General features: G+C 35.2%; 1 protein-coding gene across 1 annotated transcript in view; it reads left to right on the top strand.

Annotated features, from left to right (window-relative positions):
• Window positions 1–12,728, top strand: part of LOC137637550 (heat shock protein DDB_G0288861-like) — a 54,285-nt gene that overhangs the window by 21,743 nt on the left and 19,814 nt on the right. Inside the window, exons 3-5 of the mRNA XM_068369710.1 lie at window positions 1,494–1,976; window positions 3,218–3,397; window positions 9,572–9,700. Coding sequence (XP_068225811.1) covers window positions 1,494–1,976; window positions 3,218–3,397; window positions 9,572–9,700 — 792 coding nt within the window. The remainder of the gene's footprint in view (window positions 1–1,493; window positions 1,977–3,217; window positions 3,398–9,571; window positions 9,701–12,728) is intronic.

The following is a 12,728-nucleotide window of genomic DNA, read 5'->3' as shown; positions in this document are numbered from 1 at the left end:
TTGAGTTACTTATGGTTTAAATATCAGGATACCTGGGATTGATTTGATAACAATTTCTTTCTCTTGAGAATTACTTTGCATATTCCATATTCCCAGAGTTTTATCATTTATCTTATTTCAGTATGTATTACAGTATTGTTGGAATTATTATTTTTTTCTGTTTTTGTACATTTTTTCTATATTTCGTAAACTTAGCCTACCTTTATAGATTTCTTTATTCTTGAGAAATACAAAACTGGTGTCAATTTTGATAATGATGATAAAATTACAGTACAGTATCAATGATAATAATAATGATAATGATAATGATGGTGATGATGATGATGATGATATTTTTCATAATTCTGACCATCCTTTACATTCAGATCATCCCATATAGTACCACCTGGTTCGTATATTAGGTACAGTATGCAGTTAATTCTAATAGTCATGCCTTCTCTATCATGAAGCTCGATACTACACAGTAATCTAGAAGTTTTATTCCAGCTATGACCAAGTTGTGGAATGATCTTCCTAATCAGGTAGTTGAATTGGTAGAACTTCAAAAGTTCAAACTTGCAGCAAACGTTTTTATTTTGGACAAGGTGACACAAGTTTCTTTTTATAGTTTATATATGAAAGGTCTCTTTTAATGTTGGTACTGTTTTTAAAATATTTTATTGTTTTAATGTTGTTACTGTTCTTAAAATTTTTTATTGTTTTAATGTTGTTACTGTTCTTGGAATATTTTATTTGGATTTTTTATTACTTTCCATATACTTTATTTATTTTCTCATTTCCTCTCCTCACTGGGCTATTTTTCCCTGTTGGAGCCCTTGTGCTTGTAGCATCCTGCTTTTCCAAATAGGGTTGTAGCTTAGCTAATAATAATAATAATAATAATGATAATAATAATAATAATAATCGTCATCATCATCATCATCATCATCATGATCTGAGGCAATTAGAAAATCCCCATCAAAATGCAATAACTAGGATATTATGTAGTATATTTATTTTGTATATGAGAGTATTGTAATGAACAAATATTTAACTGCATTGGTATGATGTTAAATGGTATTGACATTATATGAAGAAGACTGATAAAAAGGCTACACCCTTTCTTTTGGGATTTAGTTCCACCTTTTCCCCATTTTTTTTTTCAAGTTTTCATGAATATGAGGTAGACATGAGATCTTTGTATTAAAGTTATTTATATATTTTTTTAATTCTTATCATATTAATGAAACATCATTGCAATTTTATCCATATTCCTTTTTACTGTAATTTCAACAATAGCTAGATTTACATATTTTTTAGGAATGAGATTTTGGTATTCATTTTCATATGGTGAACAATTTTTAATCAAATATATAATGTTGCTTTCCTGCTGAAGGAACCCTGCTATTTAGAATTCTTATAAAATTCATTGGGCTACTAATGTTAGTTAACCTTGAACTGAAATTATGCTTTGATATTCCTGTAAATTTTTCATCAACATTTTAAATTTTCAGGGGATGAAAGTGGCATGGGAGAGCCAGATGAGGATGAAACTAAAGATGTCTTATATGAAGAGACCCCTGAAGTTTATCAGCAGCAGCTCCAACAGCAGCCTCCACAGCCACCCCAGCAACAACAAGAGGAACAGGAGCAGGAGCAAGAGCAACAACAACAGCAGCGCCCTATGGTGCGATCTCTGGACGAGCAGTTGTGCAGGGGTGAGCTGCCACCCCTCAATCCTCTCCCAACGCTGAACTCTCATAATTCCCCCATTCCTAATGCTGCCAGTTCCCCTCATGCTAAAGTCCGGTCACGGAATTCTCCTCATACTAATACACAATCTCCCTCCTCTTCAACCCTCACACTTATGAAGAAGCAGATTACGGAGATTGAGAGGGAGATAGCCCTAAGGAGACCAGAGGGTGGTCCCAGGAGGTGTGGGCTGGATGGAGATGGACCTCAGCCCCACCTGGACTTACACCTTCTAGATCCTCTTAGTGAGTATGCCAATTTCACTTTATACTCACCCTTGAAGTCAATAGCATTGCAAGTTGCAAGTGTAATTTAATGTAATCTGCTTTAGTTTGCTTAATGCCTTATTAGGCACCACATAAGAACTTTTGGGCACCGTATTAGACCAGTATCTCCCTCACAAGCAGACATTTCCCAAATCTGTCGTCCCTCCTTTATCATTCCCAAATTTTCTATAAGGCATTGTAATTTTGATTGTTAATCCTTCATACTTAAGTCACCAAGCATTCTTCCAACTTTTTTAAGGCACTGAAATGCTGTGCCACTCTTCTAAGACCCCGTCAAGTCATGCTGTATTTACTTTCTTATGTCAGTACTATTCACTGCTAAACTATTCATGGTGAAAAGTGGCCTCAGCATTTTGTATGTGAGAAGCTGAGAAGTCTCACATATTTCAATGCTATCATATAGAGTGACCTGTGTACTGTAGTTGGTTTGGCATACTGGGAAAAGAATTGGCTTGAAATATTTTTGTGATGTTAACCATCTACAATGAGGTTTAAATTTAGCTGCTCAAATGATATTGCCCAATGTATACTGTATGTCTTTTGCTTGGTATTTAGATGCTTGAAAGATCAGCTATTCAATAGTATTGCTAATAGATATAACTTATTTTGTGACAAAATCTTTACTAAGTTTTGAAATGCACTTTGTACTATTCTTCAATAGCACCTCTTTTCTAAATACAATACTGCAAATGAGTTTGATAATGTTCTTAGGATTTGATGTATTGCATGAATTGCTTTTAAGAACTATATTTTATTGTCTTTATCTACAGTATAATTTGATTGAAATAAGATGCTATCAGTAATAGACAAACTGATTTTTCTAATAGGTTATTCCCTATGATTTTGTAATAGAAGTATTTATTGCTGTAATTGTCCCTTTTTTATGAAGTTACCTTTAATTTCATAGGAATTTAATTGAGATTTTGCAATAGCGTAAGAGGAGTAATAGTGAAGAAAGGCCTAGTTGGTGGCAAAAGTGTTGAAATCTTATTCCTTCTTGTTCTCAGCTTAAATAATGGTTTTAAGTCATAAGTAGATGGGGTTAAATGAGAAAATTTTGGACCATAACTGCGTATTGCTGGTTTTTAATGCAGTTGTTTGCTTGGGCTTTTGGCACTGAATTGTTTACACCAGAGGCTTCCACTACTTATGCCACAATTCACAAGAGAATGTAATAGAATTATCACATTGTCTTGTAGATGAAAAAGTAGCAGAGCCACCACCGCCTCCTGCACCGCATCCCCACAGAGGAGCTTCTTCTGGGAAATCCCAGGTTGTAGAAAATGGAAGCTCTTCTTCAACCCCTAATCAGATGCCAACCACTGCTGTATCCCCCAGCCATGTTCTTGGTCACCTGCACTCCCCTCAATACACACCAGGTAAGATATGCTTTAGCTTAGATTGTCATTATTAACTCTTTAAAGGGTGCGGCTCATGACCTCTGGCATGGAATTTGGGAAACACAGATTATTGCATTTTTGGCTAGGAGAGCGTTTATATTTCATGTTTCAAATAGTTTTTTTAGTGAAAACAATTTGTTCTTTTTCTTAAAGGCCCTTTTTTTTATATTTACGGTAGCGCATACAGTCCCGTACACAACCCTTATCTGATCTGGATACCAATTTATTTACTTTTTGTTCAAATATTCTAGGGAAACCTATTTATTTTATTATCCCACTTATAGTAATTCCACTATTTTTTATGATTTACCAAGGAATATATTAGGTTTTTTGTATTCTCTATGGTATTCATCAATAAATGTTTGCTGTACATCTCTATAAGGTACGTTCTTCATATTTCCTTGTCTGCTGATTTATATATTTTGAATTTTCTTGTTATGATTCTGCTGAGAGATGCATAAAGTGTCAGAGACGATAACTTAATTTGCCTAAAGCATAACATTTACCCAGAAAAATACACATATAAGAATGCACTATGCTAGCCACGTCTTGTTGGTGCATGTGGCATATATACTGTACAGTGTATGTGAGTGGGGAGATGTATATTTGCATGTGAGGGAAGGTGCTCACCACTGGTTATTAATAACCCAGAAATATGATGTATTCATCTTTAGGATCCTTAGTGGCGTGGAAAATTTCTGTTAAAAGCCCATACTTATACACACTAACGTCTATTCAATCAATCTGTAAAAAAAAAGAAAATCTGAAGCATGATTTCTCAAAATATAAAATCTTTCGAGAAAAATTTCTATTACTTTTTTATCAACCGATTTTATCATTAAAGCATGAAAAGCTAGGGAATTTTATAGCCTCAATGTTTACATTTACTTTTTGAAAGAGAACAGAATATTTTCATATGAAAATTAGGCACCTTAAAGATTGACTTCTGCACATAGATAAAGTAATACATACAAAAATGCTGAGAATATCTATTATGTATACCTTTTTATCTCTAAAATTCTCTTTCAAATGTGTTTTAAATTAAAAAAAAAATCAGTCGAGAAACCAAAAAGTTAATGATGCCAAAATGTATTGTTGTAATGGGATCGAATTGTTCCTCTTAAGATAGTTTTATTATAATAACTGACAAAGAAGTTTTTAGATTTTATATGGAGTTGCAGAAGTGTCTGTGTTGTGTATGAGAAGATATTTTGTTGAACTTTGATATGCAAAATAAACAGCTTTCTTTTACTGCACTGCACAGGCAGATGTCAAGTTTTTTTTAAGCATTTTGCACAGTTGGTCAGATCTACTATACAAAATTTTGACAAATGAAAAGATTTCTGTCTGACTTTCTAACAATTCAAAATTTGAATTTCAAATGTGATTACAATTTTTCAAAGGTTCTCACTTATTGAATTACTTGTACCCAACAAATATTTAAAGCAAACTGAGTACTGAGTTGCTGCTTTACGGGGTGACATTTGATGAAAAATCTGAAAAATCTGATGTTTTGTGAAAATTGGTGTGTACAGTATTGTGGTAACATTCACCAACACATATGAAGTTTTAATATGAAATTAGCATTAGCTTAGATTTTGTAGGCCCCAAAAGTCACCCATACCATCATTGCAAACATTTGGATATTACAATTCACGGCATATTCTAAAGTAAACTTCAGAAAATTACATAACTTATCCATTTGTCCCCCCCCCCCAAAAAAATAGTACATTGCAAATTTTCATACTTTGAAGTGTTTGGGGCTGGGAGATTCATTATTCATTACCATTAGTAAGCATTTAGACAATGGAGAAGGCAGTGTTGCACTCCCTGTCTTGACACATGACACACTTATTTTACGATTCTCGCCTTTTTTTGGGGGGGGGGAACGGGGCAGAATTTTGCTACTGTACTTGGCTGTATTTTTTAATGCATTGTATTTATACAGTACAATATTAGCCATGCCTTTGCCTTTCAAGAACAGCAAATGCATGTGCGTAGGTTAGAGAGAACTTTTCAGGGGTGGGAAAGAACCAAGAGCCTAAGATTACAAAACAGAATAAATTGTAAGATAAAGGAAAAAATGATCAAAGTAAACAGAGTAAGCATTAAAAATAACCTATACTTTGTATAATGATAAACATCATATTATTCATAAAAACTTTAATATGTAGAATAATAGACATACAGTATAACAGACAAAAACAACGAAAAGACATTCCGAAATTTCCAAAGACTGTAAGTCAAAACCATAATATTTGACATTCTAATCCTAATATCTCTGTCAAAAACTGATCAATCTGAATGAAAAAATAAGCAAAAGAAAGGTAAATGTTTATCCAACAACATACGGTTTGGAATTTTCGACAATTGCAAAAGGTTTTTTCTTTTTTTAATTGATAATTTTGGGCAAAATATTCATAAAAAGTAAAAAAATAAACAAGATTAACAAATCACAACTGAGAGTTTGTTCATCACAAAGAAGTATCAGTATGCTAAGCATATATATTTCATTGTTGAATTTTTTGAAAAGATCTGAAAATAATCATATCTAAAAGAATTGTAGGATGAATTGTGAAGATTCTTTTTACCTATTTCATCTTTTATGTTCTAACAGTGTGATTTTTTCAGTTTGACAGAGTTTTAGAAAATAAATGCAGTAACAATGTAAATCATTAATTGAAGGGGTTAATTCAGTGTTCCCCATAACTTGCAGTGTAGTGTATAGAAATGAAAATCTTCTAAAAGTAATTCAAATAAATACCAGAATACATACACTACTGGTACATACTTTATAAACTGTATGTTAGCTTAACTCTTCTATTTATAACAGTCTCATCACAGAGAATTAGTGTTGTTCTTTTGGTTCCATGAGATAAAGTTCTCTTAGTTCTGTATACTGTACTCTGAGGGGCAAAGATTAAGAGAGTTTCCATGATGACATTTAGAACGAAAAATTGTTCGCTATCATTTGTGAGGCTGTTATGTTGTCTATAGCTTCTTACAAAAGCCCTTTTTTATGGTCACTTTGTGAAGGTTCAGCACATAAAGATTGCAATATAGTATGTTGAAACCGAATGTATATAAAAAAGGCAGTGGCAAAGGTTATTTTGGAAATTCTTTGCCCAGAAACATCAGGTTCAACAGCATATTTATGAGCAACTGCATATCTGTTTGTATACAATAGTTTGAACATGTTAAGACATTGATGAAAGATTTCATTAGGGAAAAGGGAAGGAAGGCATGTGGTTTCAAAGTGCCCCATTAGTATGTGAAGAACAGTATCTCTAATACTTTTAGATCTTTTGAAGTTTTAACAATATACAGGCACTTACTGCTTCATGGTAGTCATGAATGACATAATTTTAGTAATTAGATTTATCATTTTTATATTCACTCGGTGCTCATATTGCTTCTATCTCGAAGCTGTTTAAATGTCAATGCTTACAACAAAATAAAAGGTAATTTCTCTAGTGAATGCCCTTAGTGAGTAAAGTGATATAGAATCAAGACAACCCACTCTCAATCTAGTTGTCATATAGAGTGATTGGGTTTGTGGTTTTGCAGGGGTTCAGCAGCAGAAGGAACTAAAGTATGTAAATATTTTGAGGCTATGTGTGAGGCTTTTGAATCTCTAGAGCAGGGTTCTTTCAGAACTCTTACTGAATGAAATTCTATTAACATTAGATTAACCATGGGGTATTAGGCTAGGACTAGCATGGATTGTGAAGAACCAGAATTACCATTATTAAGGGAGGATTCACTTGATTTCTGAACTTTAACAATAGAAGCAAATGACATAAAAAGCATGTGAAGCTCACCACTTTCAATAGATAACTGAATCTGTGTGTTGTCCAAAGGTGGAGTTACTGTATGCCATTACAGTATCATCATCCCCACTCTAATCTACTAGCCTAGTTAACCTGGATTCTCCCCTGAACTAACTTTTCCCTATGCTCTTAGAACGGTTAGCTTGATAGGCAACCATTGAAGCATACTTTTCCTTGAGTGGCACCGAGAATAAAACTCACTCTTCACAACAATTATCTAAATCACATTATTGCCCCCAACACAATACATTAAAGGAATGCTGATCATGCACTCCTAGAAATAGTTTCCGTGCACATTCCATGCATTAATTGCCAACTAAACCTGTGGAATACATCTTAATGGGCAGTATGTAAACAATCAAGAGAGGTTCTGATCACTGTGAATTGACAGAGATAATGAAAACAAGAGTATCTGATGTAGCAGCCTTGGGCTGCTTACCTCTTATCAATAGAAGGTTCAATTCGTTTTTTGAAGGAATGTAATTATTGAAGTGAAAGAAATTAGGAGAATTAAAATCTTTTTACGGGTAAGTGTCGTTTAAACCAAGCTTCTGGAGAAGAAGCAATATGAACATCAGGGAGATTCATAGAAATAATTGTGTAACTTAGGCCATTTTGCCACTACATTATATACTTTATCACTTAACTAGGGGCTGGATCTCCTCCTCCTCCTCCTCCTTTAGCCATTGTGTATGGATAAAAAAATAAAAACAGTAAAATGAATAAAGTTAATGACAAGGTTAATGAAATTATGTTTGAGCATGAATGAGGTGAGAGGTATGCTTACATTGGCTCTGTTTTAAATGCTGGAACAATATGTTCAATCACTGAATTGTTTGATCTCTGAGGTATTACATGTACACATTTTCTCCCAGCAAAATTTAACCAAAATTTTGTTTAAATTCTGTGGTTTTGTAACACAAGCACTTGTATACAGGATCTGTAAAAAATGCAGAAGCACAATGTTACTGATTATGATTGTTCTTTCTTCATTCATCAGACCTTATATACTTTGCTATTATGAAATATAGTATGAAGGAAATTCTTTGAAAAAAGGAATTACAGGTACTGTATAAGCATAATTGCAATAATTATTATTACTAGTTGAGCTACAACCCTAGCTGGAAAAGCAAGATGCTATAAGCCCAAGGTCTACTACAGGGAGAATAATAGCTCAGTGTGGAAAGGAAATAAGGAAACTATTAGAATAGTGCCTGAGTGTACCCTCAAGCAAGAGAAATCTAAGTCAACAGTGAAAAACCATGTTACTTACAGAAGCTATGGCACTACCAAGGACTAGAGAACAATGGTTTGACTGTGGAGTTTCATTCTCCTAGAAGAGCTGCTTACCATAGCTAAAGTCTCCTGTACCCTTATCAAGTGGAAAGTAGCTACTGAACAATTACATTACAGTAGTTAACCCCTTGAGTGAAGAAGAATTTTTTGGTTATTTTATTGTTGTCAGATGTATGAAAAAAGAGGAGGCTGTGTAGAGAATAGGTCAGACTCTTTGGTGTATGTGTAGGCAAAGGGAAAATGTGCTATAAACCAGGAGGGATCCAATGTAATCTACTACTCTTTGGCTAGTAAAATGACCCAATAGTAGTATCTCAACAGGTGGCTGGTGCCTTGGTCAGGTTACTACATTTATATTTATTATATACAGTTCAAGTACTAGTTCCACAACCCTTTGAGAAACTTTTTAAATTATGGACATAATTGATTTAGCAATAGTAATTACATGTTCAGTTCTTACGCTTAATCTAAATACTTAGGAATATAAGCATTCTTTTATTACAGTTTCCATAGGTCATTGTTGTGGATGTATGAGGTCAGCCTGAAAGTGCTGGCAAACCATTATCATTAACATGATATATAATGTTAATTTCATTAACCATGCAGTAGTCACTACTGTTATTAGTTCATAAATTACTTTTCTTTTATCCTAGTATACAGTATACAGTATACAGATAATCAAATTAACAGTTTTCACTAATGAAAAGAGAGTATAAACACTGCTTATAGATATTTCATTTAGATAAAAAAGGTGACATGTAACATACTATACATGCATAAGCAGAATGCTTCTTAAAATGCAGATGCTGTATAGGCTACTGTACTGTAAGAATAGAACGGTATGCACAAAGTGGTTATGATTTATTTCATTTCAAAATTAAAATGTGAAATCACAGATTATGAATATGCATTTAATGGTTCTGTAAGATACAGGTAAAGTAGGTGGTTAGAGACTTAAGCTTTTTGTATGTATATATTTCTTCATTTTGTTAATTTACATGAAAAAATTAATTTCTTTTTCTTTTAGTTTCAGGTCCAAGCACAGGTCCTCATTTATTAAGTGCCATGGGATCCTTAACTAGTCCTGTACAGCATAAGGTTGCACCACACATGGTACCAGGTCACCCTGCATCACATGATATTTTACATAATCCAGGTATAGTAATTTCTTCATTTAAGCTCTATGTATAATTTTACAGAGACCATAATGGTAAATAGAGTGAATTTAAAGGTTTGAACAGCTAAAATTTATTGTTCTTTTTATCTTAGAAATTACTTGGAATTTATACTGTTAAGAAAATTTTTTTTGTTTGTCATAATATTGAAGTTATATTGAGAGGAGTCCCTGTAAGATTGTGTATTACATAACGGACGAAAAATCTATTTTTGGGTGAGATAGCCGTGTCTTCCTGATGGAAGGTTCCTTTAAGTAGCTTCCTAGGGTATATTTGACTACAGTGATATTCCCAGAGAATTTACCTTTAGGTCTCTAGAATTCTAACTCCTGGTGCGAATATCCTTAAAGTTTCCTTTAAGGATATCGCATAATATCAAGGGACGTATATCTTGATACGACACATAGCAATCTTCACCCCGAATAGCGTTTTTGCTTCGAGGGGGAAAGTGGCAAAATTAGAAGGGGAGCTGTTATCAAGGTACCCTTCCTCCATTACTACCTTGAGTATCTAGATGGCGCCATCGTCGCCACCATGTTTATTCCTTGTAGCGTTGAGCAAGGTGCTACAGATATAGTAGTTTCGGGAGGGATCCTGCCAAGGCCTTTTCATAGAAAGGAGGGCGAGTCCATCAGGACGACATGGCTATCTCACCCAAAAATAGATTTTTCACTTCGCTCAAAATCCGTGTTTTGGGCTCAGGCCATGTCGTCCTGATGGAAGGTTACCAGAGCATTACTGTATCTGTGGATTTCCAAATGTGCCTTTGCCTTAACCTCAAGACAATATTTCCTTGGTCACTCAGACCATAGAGACATATGACGTTACTGTTATATGTTATTACTTCTAATTATGAACTATGTTAGTGCTTCCTGCCCCCTGCATGGAAGAGTCATACCAGACTCAGGAAAACTCTCGAGGTTTGCATATCCCATATGAACAAACCTAGCAACAAAAGCATACAGGTCTCACTGTATACAAAGTCAGTCGAAGTTTGTATTCTCAATACGAACAAAGGTTTTTTTGGGCTCAGGCCATGTCGTCCTGATGGAAGTTCCTTTATAGTAGCTTCCTAGGTTATATTTAACTGCAGTGATATATCCCAGAGAATTTTATTCAAGGTATCCAGAATTCTAACTCCTGGCGCGAATATCCCTGGCTTTCGCCTTTAGGGATATCGCATAATATCAGAGGACGTATTCTTGACACGTCACATAGCTATCTACACCCCGAATAGCGTTTACGCTTCGAGAGGGGAAAGTGGCAAGAATTGGGGGAGAGCCGTTATTAAGGCACGCTCTACTCCTGTTGAGTACCTGTATGACGTCACGTCCGGGCGCCATCTTGTTATTCCTTCATTTGTAGTGGCCTTACTCGGTGTTTTCCCAGTGCTCTCATGCTATTTTTGGATTATTTTCTCGCTATGATGCTTTGTCCAGCCTCATCTGCCTCTGGAAAGTTGAGCATTATCTTTACTTTGTATAAATGTAAGCTCTTGCCAGTTTTTTCCTCTATTCAAGGTTCAATTAACGTAACAAGAGCTGTTGCCTAACCGGAGGTGTCATGGACGCTGTCGTTCGATATCCATGTGTCACTAAGTAAGCCAGAACGACCTTCCCGGTATATTTGGCTTTAAAAAATTTAGCTATTTAACCTTCATTGCTAGGAAATTTTATATTATGCCGATAGTATTCGTGGTTTCGGCGATTTAGGTAACCGATCCTCACTTACGCTAGGCTTCCTAGCCTAGGTATCTAGCCCTCGCTTTCATGCATGATATATAGTTTTCCTAGTGTGGTAATTTTATTGAAGCTTTAGGCAATATTTTTGGGCTCAGGCCATGTCGTCCTGATGGAAATTCCTTTATAGTAGCTTCCTAGGTTATATTTAACTACAGTGATATATCCCAGAGAATTTTACTTAAGGTATCTAGAATTCTAACTCCTGGCACTAATATCCCTGGCTTTCGCCTTTAGGGATATCGCATGATATCAGAGGACGTATTCTTGACACACCACATAGCTATCTACACCCCTATTAGCGTTTACGCTTCGAGAGGGGAAAGTGGCAAGAATTGGAGGAGAGCCGTTATTAAGGCACGCTCTATCTCCTACTGTTGAGTACCTGTATGACGTCACGTCCGGGCGCCATCTTGTTATTCCTTCTTTCATAGCGAACCTTACTCGTTGTTTCCCAGTGCTCTCTCTCTATTTTTTGGATTATTTTCTGCTATGATGCTTTCTCCAGCCTCATCTGCCTCTGGAAAGTTGGGTATTATCTTTAATTTGTAAAAATGTAAGCTCTTGCCAGTTTTTTCTTCGATTCAAGGTTTAATTAACGTAACAAGAGCTGTTGCCTAACCGGAGGCGTCATGGACGCTGGTGTTCGCTATGCATGTGTCATTTAGTCAGCCAGAACAACCATCCCGGTATATTTCGCTTTAATAAATTTAGCTATTTAGCCTTCATTGCTAGGAAATTTTATATTATGCCGATAGTATCATGGTTTCGGCGATTTAGGTAACCGATCCTCACTTACGCTAGTCTTCCTAGCCTAGGCGTCTAGCCCTCGCTTTCATGCATGATATAGTTTTCCTAGTGTGGTAATTTTATTGAAGCTTTAGGCAATATTTTATACAAATAAGATATTACTGCATAAATTTTCCTCTTCCAAAGATAGTATACGAGAGAATTTCGGTGATTTAGGTAATCGATTCTCACCGCTCCTAGGCTACTAGCCTAGGGGCTTTAGTATACTTTCATACATGTCCTCGATTGCTCTTGTATCGCCTTATTTAAGTGGAGACTGATACCTCCTAGTCTTTTATAAGGTGATACTAATCTCCCTAGGAGATTTAAGAGCAATCTCTTCTCCCTCTGAGTTAGCGTACCCTAGTCAGCTTTGCCTTGAATTGCATTCGGGTAAATCTAGGCTAGGGTGTTTCTGCCCCTTCCCTTAACCACAGATCCTGGTTTTGGGTTTGGGTCAGAACATCAGAGTATTCCGTCT

The sequence above is a fragment of the Palaemon carinicauda genome, unplaced genomic scaffold (assembly GCF_036898095.1).
Source record: "Palaemon carinicauda isolate YSFRI2023 unplaced genomic scaffold, ASM3689809v2 scaffold84, whole genome shotgun sequence".
Classification (NCBI taxonomy): Eukaryota; Metazoa; Arthropoda; class Malacostraca; order Decapoda; family Palaemonidae; genus Palaemon; species Palaemon carinicauda.
This window is presented reverse-complemented; position numbering and strand designations above follow the sequence as displayed.